The sequence below is a fragment of the Polyergus mexicanus genome, unplaced genomic scaffold, assembly GCF_030449975.1.
Source record: "Polyergus mexicanus isolate NDT 795.1 unplaced genomic scaffold, iyPolMexi1.0 SCAF_1, whole genome shotgun sequence".
Taxonomy (NCBI): domain Eukaryota; kingdom Metazoa; phylum Arthropoda; class Insecta; order Hymenoptera; family Formicidae; genus Polyergus; species Polyergus mexicanus.
In genome coordinates, this window is record NW_027223321.1 from 12,870,195 (window position 1) to 12,895,094 (window position 24,900).

Here is a 24,900-nt window from a genome sequence, read left to right on the forward strand (position 1 = left end):
AAATAAAAATCAAATAAAAATTTAAGGCTCGTATTTATTGTTGCTTTCAGTCATACTTTCTTTATTATTAAAATAATACTTTTGTTTTTTTATATATATATTTAACTTATTATGGTTATTATTATTTTTTTCTTTATTATATTTCGTCTATTGGTTGCGAAAAAATCAATTTTCTAAATTTCTTTTCAAATATAGCGGTTTTGCGCTATATTCTATTAATTAACCAATCAGGACGAAAGAAACAAAATTTTTTTGTTCCGGCTGGCCAATCAAACTACTCCAAGAAGTAAATTTTGGAACGCAGTCCTGAAAACGTGGTCATCCAAGTCATCCCGTTTTTTTTCCGTAAAACGCTTACCTACTGAGATGTTTTCTGTATCTATGGTTAACGTATGTTGATTTAGCGTACTACCGTACCACGTTTAGTGGATGGAAAGTCTAAAATAATCTAAAAAGAAAATAAGAGAAAAAGAACTCTCGAATGAAGATTTTTCAATGCTCGATTTTCTAACTGTCTTCTGTGTGTCCATATATTTAAGAATATTAGAATAATCCTGATATACAAAAGTTCACACACAATCAAGGTTTAATTAAGATTGCTTGATAACAATATTGAAAGCACATTTACTATGATTACGACCTGGAGGTTATTACTTCCTATTAATGGCGCTAATTTATTATGTACAAGGTAAATTATTTTATCGATGTCCTATTATGATTGATTATTTAGAAACTTAAATTAATATATTACTGAGTTTTTAACACTGCAACAATGTATCTACCCATGAGAAATAGCAAAACCTTTTAATAGTACATAAATTATGCATTAAAATTTATGATTAAATAAAAGTTAACTTGCAATTTTATTTCTTTAGTCATTACAATTATTATTATTCAAGAATATGTTTCGATAAAGATACATAAGAGAAAATAGGCATTAAAGTGACCTAATGGGAAGAAAAATGTTTATAACATTTTATTTTTTAAATCTTTGTCTTTTAAATCTATATAAATAAATAAAAGTAAGAATATAATTTAAGGTTTTGTAAATTGTAAATAATAAATATATAATAACTAATAAATTTTTAATTTTTCATTATAGGAGATTGGCTACCACACACGATCCCATTGTATCCAAACTTAAGCGCAATATAGAAAAAGATATTTTACCACCAAAACCAAAGAAACCATTAAATGCATTTATACAATATTTTCTATCTATAAAAGACCAATTGCACAAAGAATATCCCAATCGTACACAAAAAGATATTTTGAAGAAAGTAGCAGAGCAATGGACACAAGTGGATCCAACAATAAAACAGAATTTTCAAAAGCAATATATGGAACAACAGTCTGTGTATAAACAAAAATTAATGGATTATAAAAATTCAATAACTGATGATCAGCAAATGCTAATACAAAATCAATTAATAAAAAAAGAGCATGCTTTAGAAAGAAGCCAAATTAAACAAGTATTTATATCAAGATTCTACACTAAAATCTGAAAATTTAGTTATGTGATATGTAACATGTAATATGTTTTTATTTCTACGATAGAAACTTGCAGACCTTGGGAAACCAAAGCGGCCATTAACTGCCTTCTTCTTATTCATGCAGGATAATAAGATGCTTAAAGATTCACAAGTATCACAGAAGGTAAGTTTATTAAGGATGATTTACACAATGATTTTTTATTAGTTATTAGCATGCTAGTTAAAAGGAGAAATAAGCATAGCTAATTTACTAACATTTTAAAATACATGATGCTTTTTTACTAATTTCTAGGAAATTAGTATGCTAGTAGCTAATAAAAAAAGCATTATGTAAACCATGCTTTACTTTCTAAGAGATTAGATATATAAAGTATATAAAGAGAAAACTTATTACTTAAACTTATTTTTTGAGAAAGTAGAAAAGAGTAAGAAAGAAAAGTAGGAAAGTAATATATAATGTCTTGTTTTTTTTTTTTTGCATATTTTTAGGATTGGATGAAAAATATAAGTAAAGAATGGAAGAATTTAACAATAGAAGCTAAAAATAAATATATAGCAGAAGCAGCACGACTATCAGAAATATATAAAACTGATATAAAAAAATGGGAGAGAAATATGATTCAAGAAGGTCATCAAGATTTGTTGAAATCTACTCTTAAATCTAAACGCAATACCAATATCGATAAACATAAAGAATAGGATTCGGAGTGCCCCAACCAATCTAGTGTGCACATCCCTAAATCTTTTACTGCAGATTTTTCTAAAGTCAAAACTCGAAATAAAGAAAATATTAAAACAGGTTGGGGCACTGATACACAGTTTATTCTTGGAGATATTTATGATGCTGACAGTGGTAATAGAAAAATCATATTAGCTTAAAGATCTTACATAATTATTAAAACCATAAAAAATACATTATTTATAATTTATTTAGATAAACGATGTAAATCTACAAAAAGTTTGGTACTTTACAATGTCGAAAACAATTTACGAGATGTAATGAAATATTCAAGAAATACATCAGATGCATTAATAAGCAATGTTAATGAATCAGTAATGCAATCTCACAAATCACATACATGGATGCATAAGTACTTTGCTTCTGTATGGCAAAGATTTTTAACAGTCTTCAAAAAGTGCAGTAAAAATTGGAAGATGGTAAGAGAATATGTATTTATTGGTACAGGTGGTATTTTAATATCAATATTTTGCGTTTTTAACCTTATATATAAGTAAGCATTGTTTGTATATCGAAGTGAGGTACAGGTAGCATTTTCGTTTTTTATATAGTCTATAGTTTGTATTTTGTATTATATATTTTCTTTATGTAATAAATTTATGTATATAATTATTACTTATGTAAATATTCTTTGATTATTATCAATCGAATTATCCTTAATTAAGGATTATTCTGAGAAATTCATCTTGAATATTAATGTTTTAAGTTTTGTTCTTGAATCATACTAACATTTCATTACTTTCCCTCTGCTTTTTTATAGAAATTTACATTAACCCAGGTGGATTAACTGTTACGATGACAGCAGCAGATACATCTAATGGATTAGGCTTCAACATTTTATATGTCTTATATTTAGATACCAACAATTGTGTGAATTATCTTAAAACAAGTACGAATTATTTTAACAGATCAACTTATGTACTTTTATCTCGCGCTCATATGTTTGTATTAAATTTATAAATTATAATGTGTATGCAATCCACAATGGGTGCGTTCAGGAGATACAACTTGAGTAGCAATCGAACGTGATTGGTTCTTACTTCTAGAACCAACAAATCAACGTTGAGTATTGACAAGACGATGCTCAACAGTTGTGTTTCCTGAACGCGCCCAATGATTCGAATCAACTCTTCCACTACTCGGCACGTGTGCACGTGATCCATTTTAGTTTGCTACTTTCGGGCGGTGCTAAAAGTCATTCTCTAACCTAATTTTTCAGAGAAGCGTGTTTCTTCCCTTCATTTACATCTATTCTATATGAATATCCATAAACGAGTACAAATCTGTTTGATTTAATCTTTAATGCTCTTCTTGATTTATGCACAATTTACATAAGTGCATATTATAAAAGAAGTTTTTCATCGTATATTGGATGTAATTATTAGATACAACGATGGCTGAATCAAATGCCAGAAGGGAAGCAAGGAGACGACGAATTTTGGAAAATTCGGAAAATCGATTACGTAAAATAACAACGAGAAATAATGCAGATGAAATTGAGGGTAAATATAATAAACGAGTTAAACAAATAAATGTATATAGAAATATAATGTAACACATAAGAGAGTAATTACATGTTTCAAGTCTTGAAAAAATCCAGTAATTCAAACAAATAAAAAAGACTTAATAAATATAATGAAAAATTTCCAAAGCACATATATACACTATATATTCTATTGGATGAAATATTTGATTCTCGTATAAACGTTCGGGTAGTTTTTTTAGGTAAATACATGCTTATGCATGTTGTTTTGTCTTCTCAATAATATATATTATTTTGCTAAGAGATGCAAAGAGACAAACACGTTTTGAATAATTATCACTGGATAGTAGATTTAAATTATTATATTATATATATATATATATATATATATGTGTGTGTGTGTGTGTGTGTGTGTGTGTGTGTGTGTGTGTGTGTGTGTGTGTGTGTGTGTGTGTGTGTGTGTGTGTGTGTGTGTGTGTGTGTGTGTGTGTGTGTGTACATTAGATATTTGTATAAGAAGTTTTTCCTATATATTTATTAGTTTATTATATAAATAGATTTTTGGCTTGGATTGACATATTTATTTAAAATATTTTACAGATGATAGCCCACGAATGAAAAGCAACAGTCTTAAAGCAGAAACAGATTTGGAAGAGCATAATATCAGAAATGGTATATGTAATATCGATAAAGAAACAGAATTGCAAGATTCTGTAAGACTCAATGATGATAAACATGAAAACTTTTTAAATGACACTAGTAATAGAAGTACATGTTTATCCGGACAAATATACAAGCCAAAATTTATATTACATAGATTATTATTCAGACGTATCAATTTTATCCTGCTAGCTGGGATTGTCAACATTTTACTAATACTGAAATTAGATAATTTATTTGGGCAGGTAATTTCATCTAATAATTTATTGAAGTATTCACGTTCATAATTTACATATGTTGTATGTTATGATATTAATATTTACAGACAATTATTATACCTTACCTGTTACTGATGCTGGGACGTCTATATAATTGTAAGAGTTTACTTGAGACACAAGATAGCAATTTATTATTTGCTGCTTTGATATTGTGCAATATCAAACCAAAATTAATTTATAGATTTAAAATATCATTTGCATTATTTACTATAATACTTAATGATTTTGGATTGTATATGTTCAGTTTTGTATTGATGCGTTATATTATTACCTGCTACTACTACCACTATAATGCTGCAATACCAATAAGTGTGTAATTATTTATGATATTTGAATGAGAGTAAAGATGAAGTGAAATTCCATTACAGAAAACTTTGTATAAAAAGGAAGTATGTGTTTAGAATATAAATTTCAATATGTGGATACACTATTATTTAATATACAAAATAATCTATTGTATATCTTTTTACATATTAATGTTGTGTCTTGATTTAAACTGAATGGGTATTAGCAAAAATGTCATATCAAAAACATTAATTTTTTTTTAAGGATACATGTATAATGTAATATAAAACATATTTATACATAGATTAATTATATATTGAGCAATTTATCTTTCTATCATTTATATTGTCATTATTTTTAAGATCTTTTTTTATCTGCCTTTGCCATTATTAAATTCCGTATATATTTCAAAAGATCTGTCCCAGTTTAATAATTTTGATAGTATTATGTGAAACTAAATATATATAGACATACATACACACAAAACCTATTACTTTATTAGATATGCAACTGTTACAATACATACTGCTTATGGGAAAGAAAGTCTGTAAATACCAAAAAATGAAATACACGAAAGAAGTCAAATTACTGTAACGTGGATATCTTTAAAAACAAATAAAAGAAATTTTGTATCGGATAAGAAAACAAGTCTGACATATCTTTTATCGTATGAATTTAACATCCGATTTAAAATTTAAATTATTTCAGAGAACTGTATAATGAAATAATTATCTCTGCATTCAAAATGAGATAGATATATACATATGTTTAATCATTGAAAAGAGAGAAAACGAAGAATCTGATTGTGACTATTGTGAGTGTAGACAAGTGTAGAAAGTGCAAGCAAAACGAACCGATCTTACATATCTAATCTTAAGGCTTTCACACACAAAATTCCGTAAGGATTTAAGCATAAGCGTAAAAAAATGGACCAATCCCAATCGAGTATTTAGCTCTCCATAACCTCTCCACTTTTACGGAAAACTCAATACTTGATTGGGATTGGTCAATTTTCTTATGTTTACATCTTATGTCCTTACGGAATTTTGTGTGTGATGGCTTTTACTCTTTTATGTCAACAAAATCACTAATGTTAAATGTATTAAAAAGTTGAACAAACTGTGTTGATCGAACTAATATTTCTGGATCAGTATGTAACAATAACTTTTTAATTATATGATAGCATTGTATAGTATCATATTTGCATATTATATATATACCATATAAATCTAAGAAATTATATATTCCGTATATATTTCAAGTTTCTGAAAATTAAGAAAATCATTTGAAAATACAGGATAATTAGATCCTAAGTCTAACACGATTCAAGTAATCTTTATAATTCTGCTATTCGCAGTTCTCTAGAATACTGGTTTATCCAATTTATCATATGTTGTATTATAACTTAAATAAGTTGAAGACACACACTCTAACAGGAAAAAATTTTTAAATTCCAAAAAAGTTATTATTACAAATATACACTATGTCTATATATATATATAAAAACATTCAGGACGAATATAAGAAGCTGTGACAGATTACATATTTAAGAATGAAAAGTGTCATATGAACAAACATCTTTTATTGTCAACACTTATATAACTACAACTACTTAATTACAACTACTTATCCAGATTTTGACTGTTCTCGCAATAAAATCTTATATTAATAACTATTTTATCACACATTTTTTATTACACAATTGTGGCTGCTTTTATTAAAGACCAGTTTTTGTAACAATGTAATTATGTAAATATTGAGATTTTTATAGCTTGAAGTATCCACTTTAATTTTAGATCTTTGTATATAACATTGATAATAATGCTTAGATTGAATATTGTATATGTTAAATATAAATAATAGATAATATATATATTGTGTGTATGAGTAGCGCTTTTTATGATATTTTTATAAATGAAAAAATTATATAAGAATAATATTTTAGTTTATTTGGAAAGCAAAGAAAAAAGTTAATTTTTTTATTATGTTTTATATATTATAATTTTTTAAGAAGTTAGAGAGAGAAAGTTACATATACAGCTAAATACATTGACAATTTAATATAAATTTTAGGAGTGTTCATATAAAACGTATTGTATTTTATGTAATGGATGTGTTAGAACCAGAATTAATTTGGGTTAATGGATGCTGCTATAGATTTTATGAAAGTAGTGCCTGGAAAGATATTGATACATCAACTCCATACATGGAAGACAAAGAATCAGTTTGTTCAGATGAGGAGTCTGATACTAATATAGAAATAGTGCCTCATCAGTGGCAATTCAAAAATACTTTCAAAGTACCCAAGTAAGAATTTCCACAAATATAAATATGTCTGTCAATTTGGCATAAATGTAATAATAGTCAAAATTTAGAATCAAGAACAGTGTAACAATTGTAATCTTGAATAGAATATAATAATAATACATATTAGCATAATTTTAATATTTTATAGAGTATACTATCCACATATAATTGGTGCAAATGGTATGACACGTCAAAAATTAGAAAATGAGACAAAAACAACTATAGATGTACCAAAGAAGGGAGAAGATGGGAACATTGGTAAAAATAATTTACATTACATCCTTGTGTGTTAATTTGAGAATAATAATAATTTAATTAATTTTAAATATTTTTATATTGCTATTATAATATTTTTTAAATATTATATGTTTATATACAGTTATTATTGCATCAGATCGTCAAGCTATAATATCCGCAAGACATAGAATTGATTTACTAATAGCGAATTCAAGGAAAAAGATACGTTATACACATTTTTTGTCTATCCCATTGAATAAAAAGGCAATAATTGATAATTATAATTCTTTCAAAGATGATGTATTGAAAAAGTATGACAAAACAGCATACAATATTGACGAATCACTTTTTCAAATGCCGTCTAAGTTACATCTCACTATTGGAATGCTCAAATTACTTGATGACAATGAAAAAAAGCAAGCTATTGATGCTCTTTTGAGTTGTAAAGAAAAAATCATAGAGTAAGATAAATATATCAACTTATATAAATGTATAACAACAGTATATACAATATTAATCACACAAACCCGTACTGCACATATATAATCATATAGTTAATCATAAGTATGATATTTATGGTATATTTATATCACATAAATCATATAAGTATAATCAAGATTATCTTTAAAAAGAATATAATTAATCGCAAATAATTTATTCCAGTCCTTTTCTTAAAAAATTTGGGCCAATAAATATACAATTACAGGGAGTTGAATGTATGAATGATGATCCCACAGAGGTTAATGTTTTATTTGCACAAATTACGCACAATGAAAAATTACAAGAACTTGTTGATAAAATTGCTGATTACTTTGTCAATATAGGTATAAACATTACATATAGAATTTCAAATCTTTAGCATATACAGTATTATGTAAACATTAAAGTAACAATTTCTTAATTATTATAAAATTTTTAAATATTGTTATTAATATTAGCTGTTTTATAATATTTTGTTTATTATTAGATAATTTTTACTTCCAGGTTTAAAAGAGAAAGAATATGAAACAATAAAATTGCATGCTACTCTAATGAATACATCATTCAAACGTGATTATCGTGCAAGATCTAAAGAAAAATTTAATGCAAGTGAAATATTAAAAGTAAAGACTTATTTTGTATAAATTAGATTAAATTATATGATTTAGTGGAGGGTCAATGATATAAAAATTAATAACATTTATTTCATATTTTAGGTATATAAAGACACATTATTTGGAGAAACTATATTTAATCAAATTGATATATCTGAACTTAAAACTGCTACAAAAGACAATTACTATAAAGCAATAAGTAGTATCATCTTTTAAATGCAGGGGTGATATATATAATGTGTGTACATATATATTACTTATATATATTATAATATTTTAATTTTGTTTTATTCTTATTCAATACATATATATGTATTGCATACAATAACATTACAGATATCTTATGTGATTGAAGATATAATTTTCCAAATAGAATCAAAGAATTAAAAATGCACATTTTTATTGTTTGTTTTCGCTAATTATAAACAATTCAGTTTTGTTATTTTAAATTGTGCTGATTTAGATTTATTTAAGATTATTTTTTAATTTACAGAACTAATTTGTGATTTGAAGTGAACTCGATTTAGACAAATATTATAGCCAATCATCATATAAGTGTCTATGAAATTTGGGTAATACATACTTTGAGAATGCAAGCACATTATTAATAATAAAGTTAGCAATCATATATGTCAATATAATAGGCGAATCAGATACGACATTGGTCGAATCCTAATCATATATTTTCCTTATCAAATTGTCAATAGTGCTCAGTTTTTATTAGTTTTCATCTTTATCTTTGTAATACCTAACCTCTTTTTCGTTAAATGTTATTAGCACTAATTAATATTTGAATTAATAAGTAAGTATCATAAATTTGATATATCTTAAAGTTTTACAAATAATGTATCAGTGGAAACATATAATTATTTTTGGGAAGAAGAACGAATAATATAAAAGAAGACATATGTTATTTTTGAACTTTTAATTACTACACATACGCAATGCGCGATTTAATTGTATATATGCGATATATGTTTCATGTGAGATTACAAATGCTAAAATTGTAAATATTACAATTATTGACGTTTGTAAATGAGGAAGTTTGTGAAGAAAGAAAGGTGTTAACTCTGCTAACTTAAAAAAAAAAATAAATTAAAAGATGTAACCTCTCTTAAACGAACTGATTTATTTATTTACAAAGACCAATTTAAGAAGCATATAGAAAAATAGTTTTTTTTTTATATTCATAATCAATTTTATAATCATTCTTTATATATGCTCAATATTTAATATGATAATTTTTTCAATGCAAATTATAAACAAATTTGTGTATATGTTATTATTATTATTATTATATATATGTATATATTATTATTTAATTACTTTTAAATGTAAATGCTTTCTTGCTTCTTACTTTTGAATATAACATTCAATAGTATTAGTATTTATTAAGCAGTTGTGTACATATATTTGAATCAATTGTGTGGAATATATATACATATACATACATACATACATATATATATATATATATATATATATATATATATATATATATATATATATATATAATCCGTAGTACATTGCAATATCAGCTTCAATAAAAATATGATATGTATATTACATTTTGCATATATAAATAATTTCTGCTTTGTCATTCTGCTTATTTCAACTAACATCAGTAGTAATATTGCTAAATTTATTTAACATTGGTAGGGATAGCAAAAATGCATGGTATCAAAAGAGTGTTAGTTTTCTGCACATTGGTAGCTATCTTGCCAATCACACTTATAGTAATTCCTTTATATTTGCGGCATATTTCCTATGCGGATGTTGCATATGCTGTAACAGAATCTGATATCATGGAAATCAACGATGGAATTTCGACAATATTTTGTTCAGTAAGAATAAACATTTAATATTTGATTAATGCCATTATTTTTATGATTTTATATTTTTATCATTAGTATAAAAAAGATTTAACATAAAACATATATTATAAAAAATTTCAATTATAAATATATTTATTGTTTATGATAAAAGAATGCATGAATCAATATAAATGTTAAAAATAAGATCGTATAGATATTGTATAATTTGCCTAATAATAATAATGATATACATAATGAAAAGAAATATTTTTTCTCATAGGAACATACTTTACAAATGAATAGTACTTTTAATGCTTTTCAAATGGCTCAACGACCAGAAATAACATCTAAGCGTAAACATATAAGGCTAAAAAAAAGCATGAGTTTACCAGATGATACATTAGAATATTGGGGATTTTATTTATTGAAAGGTGCAACTGTAGCACTCTCTGTGTGTTCAAGGTAAAAAAAGAATGAAGAAAATAAAACTATTAGATTTAGAATATAAACTATTAGATTTGTTAACAATAAATTAAACATATGATCTATACAAATGTGATTTCTAATTTTGTTTATTTGCACGAGCACAATATATATAAACCAAAATGATTATTTAGATTTCCAGGAGCCTCCATATTAGTGGTAAAAGGAGAAAGAAATTTACGTACTTGTGGCTTGTTAGAACACAATATCAATAAAGAACAAACACAAAATATCTACTTCCCAGATGCAAACAAGCAGGTTAAAATAATAGATCAATCAAATGCACAAGAAATTGATTCTAAAGAATCAATCATGGTTGAGCCTATTAATGTATATAACACTACCAATGTACATATATCGCTTGTAAATATAAGTTCTGAAAATCCTGTAAATGAAAAGGTTCTTATAAATACAAATAATAATACGTGGTCATATAAGTCTGATGAAAATTTGAAAGATATAGAGACATTGTATAATACTGCAGCATCTTATATCCAAAAACATATAGATGATCAACATGAAAGCATGAATCGCACCAGAAAATTAAGACATCTTAGACATCGTAAGAACAAAAATCAAAAAATAAAACTAAAGAGAAAACATGTGCAAGACCAAGACAGAGAAATGCACATACAAAAATTAGAACGAGAATTGCATTCTGATAAAATTGATGAAAAAGATATGGTTGGACGGGAAGTAAAGCTGAAAGACAAGATGGACATCAAAAGATTTAGAAGAAGTCGAGAACTTATAAAACCACCGTCCTTATTAGATCAAGGCATCAGGCATGGTGGAAATGCTGATAAAAATTTTACATCTAATTCTAACGAATCTTCCTCTATTTCCAGTTTTGAGAATGGCTTATTCAACTGTTATGGAGGAGCGATATTGTTAGCTCATGAATTTGAACCTTCAAATCGATGTACTGATGTTTCTTATTTGCTCAATAGTAAACACACACAAGCAAACCATCGTGTGGAAGAAGATGGTTACTATTATTACATTTTTTATAGTGATAACGATATTGTGTCTAATGATATTTATACGATTTTTGATATATATAAGCCAACTTTTCAATATGAAAATGTGTCTAAATCATGTATAAATAGAACTGAATGCTCCTTTACTTTAAGTCCACTGTCAGCAGATAGAATAATTGTTGAGATACCAACTAAGGATGGTATAGAACATAACGAGATGGATGATATTAGCATATTAATTTCTATTTGCCAACCACGGATGGGTGCATATATGTTTTTTCCAATTACAATATTGCTTTTAATTCTTGGTTGTGCTTTTATGTGAATATGGATCTCTAATTCTAAAGATATCTGCACAAAATGAATAAAAAATGTAGGAATCCTTCCTAATTAAGAATTTCTTATAAATCATGATATTTAAATGATATTATGAATTAAGTATACATATTTAAGTATGAACTGATTGAAAATTTGATATGGAACAAGAATCTAGGAGAAAACTATATTATGTTTTTAATCAGATATAACAATTTAGTTATTTAAGGTCAAAATTTTAAAATTTGTACTAATTATAAAAATTAATATCTTTGTGCGTTATTGTTTATAGATCATTTTACGTCATTATATATAACACATAACGATAATTTTTTTTCTTCTATAGAAAAATTATTTTTGATTTGATAAGAAAAAACTATGATTGAGAAAATATGTTTTATAGTTTTGGTTACATATCATAAATGATATGAGAATAATGTACATATTATATATATTATATATTCATATATTATATATTATATATATTCGGAAGTTAACTCTTATATGTAAGTGTTTAGTATAATCAAAATTATAAAAATTTTTTATACTATTGCATATTTTCATAAATTATATAAGTACAAAAATAAGATAGATTATTATATCACTGTACAAATTTATACTTAATGCATATTTTGTATGAATTATCAGAGAAACAAAGAGTGAGAGATAATAAATATATATATTTTCTAACGAATAAATGTGCAATTCTAATCAATCTAATGACCTTGTATTAGTACAGTCATCGATTTTATCACAATTTTGTGAAATAGCGTATATTTAAAATGTCTCAACGCACACCATTTTTCTTTTATATTTACCGCAATAGAACTCCCACTAGCGCCGTAAGAGGCTACTAGCAATACGTCATTTCCGTCATGCGCGATAATTGATCAACGAACGAAATATCTTTATAAATTCTTTATACGAAAAGGAAAAATCATCAAATTGGTGACGAACAGCTTGCGAAGCGGGTAGCAATCATCATTGTCGTTAGAAACGCCGGCAATATGCGCACGCAAAGAATCGTCGAAATTCTAGTGCACCGTCCGCAGCGCCCTACAGCGGCAGAAGCGATAGTACATCTCGTGACGCCATTCAGATTCTTCCTTTCTGTCGAACTCTCGTGAGTGGAACATGTCGCATACAGCAGAACGAAGGTAAGTTGAGCGTTTTTCCAGCGTAAACGTGAACCGGGCTCGCGTTTTCGCGCGCACGACGATTCCTGCGACGACGGTACTGTCGCGGATTATCGCGCGTCGCGAAATTCTCGCGTTCGCGAATTTAACGTAAAATAGTGTGTCGCAATCGGACGGTGTGCATGGGGCACACGAGACTGACAACATGGCGTGCATTCGTTTTAATCACATTGCCGTCACGAAGATTAACGGCACGGGGGAGCTCACATGCCGCCTCGTCGTTTCGCCGCTTAACCTCCTCGTCGCGATCCCGCGGTGAAGATCGCGCGAATCTATCTCGGAGCAAGCGTGCACCACGACTACGACGACGACGATACGACGCCGTGCTGTCTCTCGATGCCGTTAGCGTGGGTGAAGAGGCTCTCCTTCAAGCCTCGCGGGGCTGCCACTCTCGTGCACACGTTTTTCCATCTGGAATTCGGCAATTACGTAATGGAATATTCGCGATTTTCGCGCCGAAAAATCAATCGCATTCGATCCGAACATCTTACGCGCGTTCTCGCTTCATGCGTTCCTCGCACGAAGCAACACGTTTTGGTAAGTTTCATTACGAGTACGCTTTCGCGTGAGTCACTGTCAAAGCATTCATCGCGCGAATTAATTTTCGTGCCTTTCCTCGAGATACGAATTCATCTTTTACTCATGCTATTCCCCCGTCGTTTACAAATGTAAAAATGGCCATCGTGGATTTTCGCGATGGATGCATATTTTACAAGATCGATTTAAAAGTTGGACTTTCAAGGTCACGTGGGTTTAAAATGATTTGTCATCACTCGATCGTTGTAACTGTGATCTCAATTTTGTATCGATACAAAGTGCCGACATATGCACTGATATTTTTATTAAAATATTTGTGTGTGATAAATTTACTGCACGAGTTTTGATTATTTATGTGAAGATAAGAAAATAATGTGATACATGTTCGTCTATTTATCTTTTTGTTTTGCGCTATAGTTTTTTCTAGATTATTTACTTCTCTTTATATATATTTTAGAAATAATATCGCATACAATAAAATACATACTAAAATTCTTTATATATTATATGGATATGTTAAGCACTCTGAAATTTCTCTTGCGAAATTTTAAAATCTAATGTAGTTTACTATTTTATTAATGTTTCTAAATAATAATATCTAATATGTTTCAGAAATGATGATCAATGGCCAGGAGATTCAAAAAATGGTCCTAGTGAAAGCGAGCAACCCACATACGATGGACCGCCAGGAATGGATCCTGATGGTATCATCGAGTCCAACTGGGACGTTGTGAGTACATTGTTTGCTATTTCGTAATTACAATATTCTAGATAGTAACGTTGTACTGCTTACATGTTTGAAAGAAGTAATATATCATTTGTCATACAAATTTTGATGATTTAGATTAGTATTATCAATATGAATCAAATAGTTTCTATATCTGAACGTATTTAAAGTCGCAAACATATAATGTATATATACATATATTTTTACATATCTGCCTATTTTATTTGATATCATTAGTAAACATAAGAAATCATTAGTCAAGTATTCAATAAAGGAAGAAGAAACAAAATTTAAGTATTTATCAATTTGTTTGCGTAAATAAGAAAATTGCTTAGAATGATTGCATTATGCTTTATTAATTTATTCTATATTTAAATATGTTGCATTATTTTATTTTATTCTTAACATAAACTTTTTGTATATATATCTAACACTTCCTGCATTTTTGTTTTAAAGTAAATTCAAATTATACTCAAGATATGAATTGGATACTTAAATATTGATAGCAATTATTTATATTTTTATATAATCAGGGTGTCTACTTCTTGGAAAAACATGGAAAACCTGGAATTTTCAGGGATTTCTTTGTACCTGGAAAAATCATGGAATTTGATTGGGACTCAGGGAATTTCTTTAAAAAATCCTCTGTTTGATTATTTTGCTCTTATATCGTAAACAGTCTGCAAGCCAAGTAAATTATGTGTTTAAAACATATTATAAATATATATTTGTTTGTTTATATATATTCAATGTCTTAACAAAATATTGAGTATGCAGTAGATATTTTTTATTATAATTTTTAGTGACAAAAAAATGAAAATTTTATATGCAAATGAAAAATATTTATCTTATGAAAGTTATTCAATTTTTTTCAATACATTTGTAAATATAGCACTTGAAACTTAAGAGGCTTTTTGCTTTTTCTTCATGTGAATGAAAAACATTAGAAAATATATACAATAAAAAAACTTTTGGAAAGTTGCATCAAAAAATCTTTAAAATATTTTTTTCCTGAAATTTTGAACAATCTGGAAGAGATCAGAAAATATTTTTACAAGATTAAAGTAGACACCCTGCTAATTCAATTGCATTTTGAAAATATTCTGGATTTATTTGAATGAAAGAGCTTTTAGAAAATTTTTAGAAAGTTTCAACAAATTTATTATACACACATGTGCTATATGAGTAGAGGCAATCAATTCTTATTAAGGACATTTTTTTAAATAATTGTTGTATTACACTGGTTTTTATATCAAATTAATTATACAAGTGCAATTTTTAGATATTAAAGAACTTAGATTTCTAAGAATTATAATTTAGTAATTTTTTAATGTATATTTTATAAAAACTTTTCAATATAATTTGCATTTTTGTGTAGTTTACAAAAATTCTTATAAAACAAAAAGATTTCTTTGGCAATTGTACTATAATTATAATTATATTTTATAAATTTATTTTGTGAAGTTATTACATTGTTATCACAGCATTATGTATAATATCTTAGAAATATTATGATTTGTATTAATTGTACTGATATTATATTTTCATTTCAACAGGTTGTGGAAAACTTTGATGAAATGAATTTAAAGGAAGAGCTATTACGTGGTATATATGCTTATGGTTTTGAAAAACCATCTGCAATCCAACAACGTGCCATCCTACCATGTATAAGGGGGCTCGATGTTATTGCTCAGGCTCAGTCTGGTAAGAAAATTTAGTTCAAAATGAAATGTAATTAATAATAAAAAAGAATAAATGTTTGTGTGTAAATTTTATTACACAGTTTATTTTAATGAATGTTATATATTTTCAATTATCCACAGGTACTGGAAAAACTGCGACTTTCTCGATATCAATACTTCAACAAATTGACACTAATATTAAAGAATGCCAGGCCTTGATCCTCGCACCGACTCGTGAGTTAGCTCAACAAGTAAGTGTCTCATTAGGGAATAACTTTATTTAAACAAAAAAATTTCTATTTATTTCAAGAAAATTAATGTTTTCTTTGTTTTCTAGATCCAGAAGGTTGTTATCGCTCTAGGAGATTTTATGCATGCAGAGTGTCACGCGTGCATTGGTGGTACCAATGTACGTGAGGATATGCGAAAATTGGATCAGGGTGTTCATGTAGTCGTCGGTACGCCCGGTAGAGTTTACGATATGATCAGTCGACGAGCACTTCGGGCAAATAGCATCAAACTGTTCGTGCTGGATGAAGCGGATGAAATGCTTTCTCGAGGATTCAAGGATCAAATCCATGATGTATTCAAATTATTACCTAATGAAGTGCAGGTAGATATCAAATATTTTTGAGAAAGCATTGTAAATTTTTTATTACAATTGCCTTCTAATAGATAATTTTATTTTAATTATTAGAAAATATCTTTTTTGGACAAATCCACAAATCATACAAGACGAAAAAGTTGCGGTATACCTTATAATAATCGAGTTAACAAATATATTATAAAATACAGGTGCGTCGTAATAGTGTCATTTTTCGATAAATGTACACTATAGGTTTGACATATGCTGTTTACCATCAAATGTGTTCTTTTGTATGAAAGTAATAGACAAACAAATGCAAACAATTATTATGGCATAGCACTCCTAATAATAATCATAATGTCCTAAAAACCAATTAGTCACTCTTAATATCTCTGTGATAGCAGCAAAAAATTTCAGTTTACCTATTACAGCATGATGCCATTATTGCACACATAATTATTTACATATAACATCAATAAATGCAGTTTATTTATTTCTTTTACCAAACATATAAGATATTGATCATTACATTGTAACTACATGATTTCTTGCGAAAGAATGTAGTCTTTGTATTTCTAATGCAATTGTATAATTATCTTTTCCAGGTAATATTATTATCTGCAACAATGCCATCTGACGTGTTGGATGTATCCAAATGTTTTATGCGAAATCCGATTCGTATTTTGGTTAAGAAAGAAGAATTGACATTAGAGGGTATCAAACAATTTTTCGTTTACGTTGAACGTGAAGATTGGAAATTGGAGACTCTCTGCGATTTATATGACACACTAAGCATCACCCAGGCTGTTATTTTCTGCAATACACGGCGTAAAGTAGATTGGTTAACGGAAAGCATGCATAAACGTGACTTTACTGTTTCGGCTATGCATGGAGATATGGAACAAAAGGAGCGCGATCTTATTATGAGGCAATTCCGAACTGGATCATCCAGAGTTTTGATTACCACTGATCTTCTAGCACGTGGTATTGATGTACAGCAAGTCTCGCTTGTTATTAACTATGATTTACCTTCCAATCGAGAGAATTATATTCATAGGTAAGTTTAATAATAATTAATTTTTAATTATAATCTCTCGAAATTAAAAACTACTAATTATAAAAAAGGACAGTGAGAATTTATAAAATATATAAAGATATATAATGGAAATATAAATGTCTGCAACTTTTTAATTTAAAACCATTTCACTAATCATCATTAGTCAATTATGATTTTGAAGAAATCAAATATTATATTCTAACATTTTATTTCTTCAAGTAGCAAGTATATTTTAAAGAGTTATCAATAATGTAATCTGTATGTGTAAAAAGATATAATTTTTTCAATACTTTTACATATGTATACTTTTATATCCATATAATATCAGAATTTTGTAATATCGCAAATGTATAAGTAATTTTTTTCATATATGTATATGTATATATTTATATAAGTTTATAGATACTTAATATATTTTTCTTTATTTACAGAATTGGTCGTGGCGGCCGTTTTGGTCGTAAAGGCGTGGCCATTAATTTTGTGACAGAGGAAGATAAACGAACCTTGAAAGATATCGAGCAATTCTACAATACGCATATTGATGAAATGCCAATGAATGTCGCTGATTTGATCTAAGTCTGACTCTTGGCTATAATCCATTATAATAAAAAATAATAATAAAAAGTAAGTGACAGAAGCTCTCAGCTGATCGATCTCTCATGGTGTGTGAGTATATATTGAGTGCGGTGGTGAACTATATCGCTTATGTAAACGCGATCTAAACCAAAATATTCCAACGTTTTCATATTCATTTTGAATTATAATAGTAGGTTACGAAAATAGTTATCTGTTGCGCTGCAGGAGTTAGTGGTACGACTTATTACTATTAGTGTAATTAGTACTGCTGTTGCTATCAATATCGCTGCTACTGCTGCTGCTACTATTACTATTATTATTATCTCTGTCGTTATCGCTATAATAATACTATTATAAATATTATACTATCATTGGTATATTATTGGTATTAATTACAATCAAGATTATTTTTTATTTTAATTTCTAACTATAATATAGTGATACTATATTATCATGATTGAAATATCACACCATAGAATGGAAAATAGAATGAAAGTGCGAAAAACGCAGCACCGTGCGGTTCGATTATATTTTATTGCTATTATTGCAACGGGTTTTACATTACCCAGCATGCGTTCATATTCTTATCCCGTCGTAAGTTCAATGGTCATTGTAGAAATCTTGAAATCTTATTTTTTAAGACTTCTTATTTCGCCTATTTTCCCCCAAGATATTTCTAACTGGATGATCAAATCTGTTGTGTTTAATAGTCCATATAAGATGCTTCTATCACCACGACTACAACTTGTTTGTCTAGGCAGAGGTTTAGTTGGGTATTGGAGGGGATATTTTAATCACAAGCGTTGTCGAAGAAGACATATATTTAAGTTTAGGAAATATGAATTTTTGTATATTTAAAATCCCAGGCATACACACAAACACACACCTTATTCATATTAAATAAAGTGTTTGATCTTTTAAGAGAGTGTAATCTTTGTTATACAATCTTTATTTTATCAAATTTTATTCAATTTTATAATGAAAACCCTGAATAAACTGTATATAAGTAAGATTCCCAAATTCCGGAAAGGACTCTGTGTTGAGAATAAGTTTTACGGTTTATGTGCTGAAAAAGTTCTCACAGTTTTCTTTTATTTGTATTTGCAGGCAGTTTTGGACAGTCCAGATGAGGGCGACATATTTTTGGAAATAAAGACCAGATTTCCTGATTTAAAATCGAAGTTTTGTAAATCGATTACCTCTCTAAACTCCTTTCATAGAGCTTTTTATAGGCTCTAGCAATATTTTTTTCTTTTTTATACTTTTACATTATTCTTGTGTTGATAAAAGACAATGATCAACTCTTATATCAAAGATTTTTTTTTACATTTGTCAATAAAATTCTTTGTGAATACTCGTTATTGTGTAAACTTCTATGCACTTATCGATGACAGATATTAAATTGAAATGTTACATTGTGAGAACTTTTGTATCGTGTCTTTACAAAAAATGATTAAAAATATTGCGATATCATATTCTATTGTCGTCATTAAACGTAAATTTACAAAAAAAGTGTTAGTAATAGTTTTCGAAAATTTGAGCAAATAAAATAAATCACGTAAGCACTTAGAACGCATCTTGTAGTTATCAATTTCTGACTATATTAATATTAACTTTACCTGCTCACATATGAGACGCAGCTTACGCTACTGCAAAATCTCGAATTTCCGAAAACTAGTTATTAAAAAATTTTGTAAATATTATATAAATGGACTTTGAAAGAATAGACTATCGTGTGTCTAGTATGTATTTGTATATCATATAAATAATATTTATGGCTGAAATGAACCTATAAACTGATACACAATAAAGTGAATGTCCTTTAAATATATATTTGTATTATATATCAATATCATCAATTGAACTCTTTTGCTTGAACAAGTATTTGTATAAAACTATGTTATACTTAAAACTGCAAAAAGATATAAAAATTTTTTCACCGTTTATTAATGATTAATACAAATAATTAAAATATATAAGTATAAATTAAATATATAAATATAAAAAAATAAATTAATATAAAAGAGAGAAAAAGAGAGATTGTACAAGTTATTTTTAAGAAAAACATGGAGTGGAGATGTTTTAATAGAAATATTTTTTATAATTATCTATATAAACTTACACATGGAATTAAATTTATATAAATATCTTATAATGTAAAATGTATATAGATGCGCAAAAAATTAATATATTTAAATGATTTATATATGCAGTAAATATCTAATATATAATTTTTGAATTCATAATATAACTATTGTACACAATGTAGAATAAAGTAATAACTTTTCTTTATGTTTTAAAAACTTTACACACCTGAGTATGTGTGAAGAATTGAAAAAAGGTACACCTTTCATTTTCTTAAAGCCTTTTTTTTTAGTCACGCATAAATCGTATGAATTTCGATCGATTTATTCAAATTCATTATATGGAGCGCATAGATATAATTTGCAATATATCGATTTTCCGAATCGACATTGGAACATAAAGAATCGACCAATCACATACCTAATTTAAACTTAATATGACGCACGTGATTGGTTAGTAACATTAGATTAGGTTTCGTTAAACACTCAAGGCCTGGACACATAAAAAGATTTAAGCAGTAAAGCGGAGAGCACATACTTTTGCATAAGCGCATAATCATAAGCATAAGGAAATTGATTGGTCAATTTCGTTATGCATAAGGAAATGGACCAATCTCCTCGCTTTACTGCTTAAGTTTTTTTATGTGCCACGGCCCTCACTGTTTTTATTCAGGTTAGATCTGTATAACACGTGTTTATTAAAAATACTTTTACTATAAATTTATAGGAAATAAAAAAAATATTGAACACACTATGTCTAAGCGTCCAGAACATATGGCACCACCTGAGGTGGTAAGTTGTAAATGTTATTAATTTATAATTGTGTTCCCTTCGATTATAATCGTTAAAAATAATTATATTGATGAATCAATGAAGGGGCTAATTCCATACTCTTTTTTTTTTATGTGACAGTATTATAATGAAACAGAAGCAAAGAAGTATACGCAAAGGTATGTCTTTATATAAAATTTGTATTACATACATCTAATGTGTATTTATTTGCACTAATAAGATCCATACATTTACAGCTCCCGTATGATAGATATCCAAGTGCAAATGTGTGAACGTGCTATAGAACTTCTTCTTCTACCCGAGGATCAGAGCTGTTTACTTTTGGATGTTGGTTGTGGATCAGGCCTTAGTGGTAGTGTATTGGAAGATCAGGGACACTTATGGATAGGAATTGATATCTCTTCATCTATGCTTGGTAATTATTTTAATTAATATGCAATATAGTTGCTTTTTATTAGATTTTCTTTGTTATTATAATATTTTCTATACTGTTTTACTACTATTAAACCTTATTACTTTTGTATTCTTTTTCTTATTTTCTTATTCTATTTTGTTTCTATTAATTATTTTTTCTTTATATGTAACATTAGATATGTGGTTGATGTTATTTTTCAGAGGTAGCTAATGATAGAGAAACAAATGGTGATTTGATCCTAGGAGATATGGGTCAAGGGCTACCGTTTAAGGCTGGTGCATTTGATGGTGCTGTCAGTATCTCTGCGCTACAGTGGTTATGCTATTCAAACAAAGCTTCACACAATCCTACAAAGCGTTTGTATAATTTCTTCTCTACATTATTTGCATGCCTGTCAAGAAGTGCCAGGGCAGTATTACAGTTCTATCCAGAGAACAGTGAACAAGTTGAATTAATTACTGCACAAGCTACAAAAGCAGGCTTTTTTGGTGGTGTAGTTGTCGATTTTCCAAACAGTACAAAAGCAAAAAAAATGTTCTTGGTTTTAATGACTGGGGGAGCTGCGCCACTCCCAAAAGCACTAGGTACAGAGACTGAAGATAGACAAACCGTCGCTAACTCTAAAAGGTTCGACTTTTGTATTTTATTATTCATTATTCCTTTTATCTTGTATTTTGTAATTTAAACTGCATTTTAAATTATATGTGCTTTTTTATCTCTTTTATCTTACAATATATCAAATATTAATAATTTTATCAATTTTGTATTACAGGGAATATATTAAAAAAGCCAGAGATAATAAGTCATTGAAAAAAAGTAGAGAATGGATAATAGAAAAGAAAGAAAGGAGACGACGACAAGGAAAACAAGTGAGAGATGATACTAAATATACTGGGCGAAAAAGATCTGGACGATTTTAAGATATGCTTGTAATGTATAAAATATTTTAAAAATTTTGATTTAGTTATATTTATAAATAATAAAGTTTATATAAAAATTAATTAATTTTTGTTTCTGGATCACTCAAAATTTAGTTTGAAATATGTTGTGATACAATATATTTTTTATGAAAAGGCATACATATATTTTGTAATATTTTTTGTTAGAGAATATTTAACCAACATTAATTTAATGATTTTTTGCAATTGTATATAAATGCTATATACATGAAAACTATACACATATTAATATTAATCTGTTCCTTGTATTACACTTCAAGACTTATTTGTAATGACATTACTAGAATAATTAGACAATAGTGACAATAAGGAAAACTAGAAAGGAGCTCTAATATTTTATATTATTATTTAAGTAAATAACATAAATTGTGAGATACTTTTTTGTATTCCATGCGGTAAAACGTTGTTAAATTCTGTATCATCTAACCACTGATATTTTATATCACTAGTAACATTTCCATCTAAATGTTTTGCCAAAAAATAAAATATTTTAGCGCCATGAGTTCCTTGCTTCTGAAGTTCCTTAGGATATTTATATTTATAAAATCCAATTGGTGCGTTGCCATAAAACTTTGCTTTTATTTCTGTACCGCATGTATCTTGTAATACTCTTTCTGCAGTCTGTATAAGAATAAGATAATATCAAATTATATCTTTTTCATCAAACTGTTCTTAGTGGTTTTTAGCAATGATACATGTGTGCGTAAAATTAGTAGCAGTGGAATATTATGGACATACTTGTCTCATGGTCTCTCCTTCCTGTCGAATACCTTGAGGCGGTATCCAATAATATGTATTACCTACTTTTTGTTGTATTAACAAAAGTAAATTTTTATCCAATTTCCGTTTTAAAGATGATGTTATGTTTTGTTCATCAAATTCTAAAAATGGATATAAATAAATTATTTGTTATGATAAAAATAATGATTTATAAATTGTGTGCGTGTGTATATAACATAAAATTTCTATATTTTTATAAATAAGCAAATTTTCTTTTTGTCTCTCTCCCTCTCTCTCTCTCTAATATATTATATAACTTATTTTAATATATAATAAAATAATTTTTTTTATAATATAAATTTTATCTTGTACTTCATTATTGAGAAAACTGACATATACTTGTAATTCTTGGCGCAAATTTAAAATTGTTCAATTCTTCTTGACAATTATCTTCAAAGTCCTGTGCAGTTTGTATTAAAATATTATCTGTATCTTTATCATCTAGATTGTCTGTACTGCTTGATTTTTCCTGTTTTGCCTCTTTTTCCACTCTTAGTTCATGATCACACTTTAAACTATTCTCATATTCAATTTTCTTTAATATATTATAATACTTTAATTCTATTTCTTGCATCGGTTGTGTTATAACTGGATGGCGTTCTAAACAGACAGCACTGTATAAATCCCATTTTCTCGTGATTGCGGTACTACCAAATGCTCGAGTATCCTGATATTGAATCACTTTGGGATATACCGTGGCAGCTTTTCTTGATATACCTGTACAAAATGTTTATGACCTCTCTCTATGTGATAGAAACGTGCATACAAATGATTATATCATCATAGTTTAAATAGATCAATAATCTCAATATGAAATTAGACATTACTTTTTTCAGATTAATATTTTGTAATATTCAAGTAGAAGAAAAAAAAACGAAATAATATATATTTTTTTTTTTTGCCTACCCGACAAGATCTGACATGGATTACACGATGTAGATGAACTGACAATTTGTTTAAAAAACATTTCAGACCGATTACAACCTCTTTAATCGTACCACAACCATAACCATAACCTTAAGTAATCGCCGCAGCTAATTCGATATCTCGATCGTATCAATATTTCGAGAATCGCAATTGCTGACCTCTAGATTTCAAATCGCGGTCAATCACGGATTCGCGACATTTCTTACTCAGTTCCGCTTCGCTTCTTTCGTGGATATTATCATCTAAAAGTGTGAATCTTGTGCAAAAAATCACAAATCCTTCTCTCGCGAAGCAAACGCTTTTGTCGTAACGTAACGATAAATCGCGTGTAATCGTTCTTATACGTAAATATCATGATTCAGGCGACCCGATTTTGTGTAACGGTTACATTGAAACTGCATCATTCCAGTAATT

The 24,900-nt window shown here is 27.8% G+C and overlaps 6 protein-coding genes across 9 annotated transcripts; 5 read left to right on the top strand and 1 right to left on the bottom strand.

Annotated features, from left to right (window-relative positions):
* The first annotated feature begins 308 nt into the window (after window positions 1-308).
* Tfam (mitochondrial transcription factor A) lies at window positions 309-2,981 on the top strand. Its single transcript, XM_070305821.1, has 5 exons — window positions 309-688; window positions 1,103-1,472; window positions 1,558-1,656; window positions 1,983-2,346; window positions 2,428-2,981. Exons 1-4 carry the CDS (start codon window positions 630-632, stop codon window positions 2,190-2,192), a joined length of 738 nt encoding a protein of 245 aa, XP_070161922.1. The 5' UTR covers window positions 309-629; the 3' UTR covers window positions 2,193-2,346; window positions 2,428-2,981.
* Window positions 2,982-3,044: 63 nt separating this feature from the next.
* Window positions 3,045-5,354, top strand: LOC138938662 (uncharacterized). 2 transcript variants are annotated; one of them, XM_070305831.1, is made up of 4 exons: window positions 3,045-3,121; window positions 3,452-3,734; window positions 4,316-4,620; window positions 4,701-5,354. In XM_070305831.1, the coding sequence occupies exons 2-4, from the start codon at window positions 3,626-3,628 to the stop codon at window positions 4,968-4,970; spliced, it is 684 nt and encodes a 227-aa protein (XP_070161932.1). In that variant the 5' UTR covers window positions 3,045-3,121; window positions 3,452-3,625; the 3' UTR covers window positions 4,971-5,354. The 2 variants fall into 2 exon arrangements, with proteins under 2 accessions (XP_070161932.1, XP_070161940.1); XM_070305839.1 differs by lacking the exon at window positions 3,045-3,121 and having other exon boundaries at window positions 3,133-3,507; window positions 3,618-3,734.
* A 1,306-nt stretch (window positions 5,355-6,660) lies between these two features.
* LOC138936041 (uncharacterized) lies at window positions 6,661-12,460 on the top strand. The gene is made up of 10 exons (XM_070301086.1): window positions 6,661-6,679; window positions 7,012-7,245; window positions 7,394-7,503; window positions 7,625-7,943; window positions 8,146-8,306; window positions 8,467-8,585; window positions 8,679-8,752; window positions 10,348-10,420; window positions 10,671-10,852; window positions 11,008-12,460. Coding segments are annotated over exons 1-10 (2,445 nt in total). The 5' UTR covers window positions 6,661-6,677; the 3' UTR covers window positions 12,179-12,460.
* Window positions 12,461-13,221: 761 nt separating this feature from the next.
* Eif4a (eukaryotic translation initiation factor 4A) lies at window positions 13,222-19,710 on the top strand. Of its 2 annotated transcripts, none has more exons than XR_011447324.1 (8): window positions 13,222-13,325; window positions 14,514-14,631; window positions 16,185-16,332; window positions 16,452-16,561; window positions 16,648-16,923; window positions 17,502-17,953; window positions 18,385-18,619; window positions 19,637-19,710. XR_011447324.1 is itself a non-coding variant. In XM_070301098.1 (8 exons), the coding sequence occupies exons 1-7, from the start codon at window positions 13,303-13,305 to the stop codon at window positions 18,527-18,529; spliced, it is 1,272 nt and encodes a 423-aa protein (XP_070157199.1). In that variant the 5' UTR covers window positions 13,222-13,302; the 3' UTR covers window positions 18,530-18,577; window positions 19,637-19,710. The 2 variants fall into 2 exon arrangements, 1 of the variants encoding a protein (XP_070157199.1); XM_070301098.1 differs by having other exon boundaries at window positions 18,385-18,577.
* Window positions 19,711-21,098: 1,388 nt separating this feature from the next.
* On the top strand, window positions 21,099-23,723 carry LOC138938673 (18S rRNA (guanine-N(7))-methyltransferase). 2 transcript variants are annotated; one of them, XM_070305861.1, is made up of 6 exons: window positions 21,099-21,286; window positions 21,341-21,405; window positions 21,526-21,563; window positions 21,642-21,820; window positions 22,021-22,447; window positions 22,593-23,723. In XM_070305861.1, the coding sequence occupies exons 1-6, from the start codon at window positions 21,256-21,258 to the stop codon at window positions 22,738-22,740; spliced, it is 888 nt and encodes a 295-aa protein (XP_070161962.1). In that variant the 5' UTR covers window positions 21,099-21,255; the 3' UTR covers window positions 22,741-23,723. The 2 variants fall into 2 exon arrangements, with proteins under 2 accessions (XP_070161962.1, XP_070161953.1); XM_070305852.1 differs by having other exon boundaries at window positions 21,109-21,131.
* On the bottom strand, window positions 22,907-24,600 carry Mrpl46 (mitochondrial ribosomal protein L46). The gene is made up of 4 exons (XM_070301116.1): window positions 24,466-24,600; window positions 23,899-24,276; window positions 23,518-23,660; window positions 22,907-23,400 (listed from the first exon to the last, which is right to left on the bottom strand). Exons 1-4 carry the CDS (start codon window positions 24,524-24,526, stop codon window positions 23,128-23,130), a joined length of 855 nt encoding a protein of 284 aa, XP_070157217.1. The 5' UTR covers window positions 24,527-24,600; the 3' UTR covers window positions 22,907-23,127.
* Between the last annotated feature and the right edge of the window lie 300 nt (window positions 24,601-24,900).

Bases quoted from the DNA above. Each gene is read 5' to 3' on its own strand.
- Tfam (XM_070305821.1), top strand. From the start codon at position 630: ATGATTACGACCTGGAGGTTATTACTTCCTATTAATGGCGCTAATTTA. The intron at 689-1,102 runs GTAAATTATTTT...TTTTCATTATAG, and splicing joins GCTAATTTATTATGTACAAG to GAGATTGGCTACCACACACG. The intron at 1,473-1,557 runs GTATTTATATCA...TTTCTACGATAG, and splicing joins AAAGAAGCCAAATTAAACAA to AAACTTGCAGACCTTGGGAA.
- LOC138938662 (XM_070305831.1), top strand. From the start codon at position 3,626: ATGGCTGAATCAAATGCCAGAAGGGAAGCAAGGAGACGACGAATTTTG. The intron at 3,735-4,315 runs GTAAATATAATA...AATATTTTACAG, and splicing joins TAATGCAGATGAAATTGAGG to ATGATAGCCCACGAATGAAA. The intron at 4,621-4,700 runs GTAATTTCATCT...TAATATTTACAG, and splicing joins TAGATAATTTATTTGGGCAG to ACAATTATTATACCTTACCT.
- LOC138936041 (XM_070301086.1), top strand. The intron at 7,944-8,145 runs GTAAGATAAATA...AATTTATTCCAG, and splicing joins TGTAAAGAAAAAATCATAGA to TCCTTTTCTTAAAAAATTTG. The intron at 10,853-11,007 runs GTAAAAAAAGAA...ATGATTATTTAG, and splicing joins GCACTCTCTGTGTGTTCAAG to ATTTCCAGGAGCCTCCATAT.
- Eif4a (XM_070301098.1), top strand. From the start codon at position 13,303: ATGTCGCATACAGCAGAACGAAG. The intron at 13,326-14,513 runs GTAAGTTGAGCG...AATATGTTTCAG, and splicing joins TCGCATACAGCAGAACGAAG to AAATGATGATCAATGGCCAG. The intron at 16,562-16,647 runs GTAAGTGTCTCA...TTTGTTTTCTAG, and splicing joins CTCGTGAGTTAGCTCAACAA to ATCCAGAAGGTTGTTATCGC.
- LOC138938673 (XM_070305861.1), top strand. From the start codon at position 21,256: ATGTGCCACGGCCCTCACTGTTTTTATTCAG. The intron at 21,406-21,525 runs GTAAGTTGTAAA...TTTATGTGACAG, and splicing joins ATATGGCACCACCTGAGGTG to TATTATAATGAAACAGAAGC. The intron at 21,821-22,020 runs GTAATTATTTTA...GTTATTTTTCAG, and splicing joins TATCTCTTCATCTATGCTTG to AGGTAGCTAATGATAGAGAA.
- Mrpl46 (XM_070301116.1), bottom strand. From the start codon at position 24,526: ATGTTTTTTAAACAAATTGTCAGTTCATCTACATCGTGTAATCCATGT. The intron at 24,277-24,465 runs GTAGGCAAAAAA...CATTTTGTACAG, and splicing joins TCCATGTCAGATCTTGTCGG to GTATATCAAGAAAAGCTGCC. The intron at 23,661-23,898 runs GTATATGTCAGT...ATCCATTTTTAG, and splicing joins ATTTGCGCCAAGAATTACAA to AATTTGATGAACAAAACATA.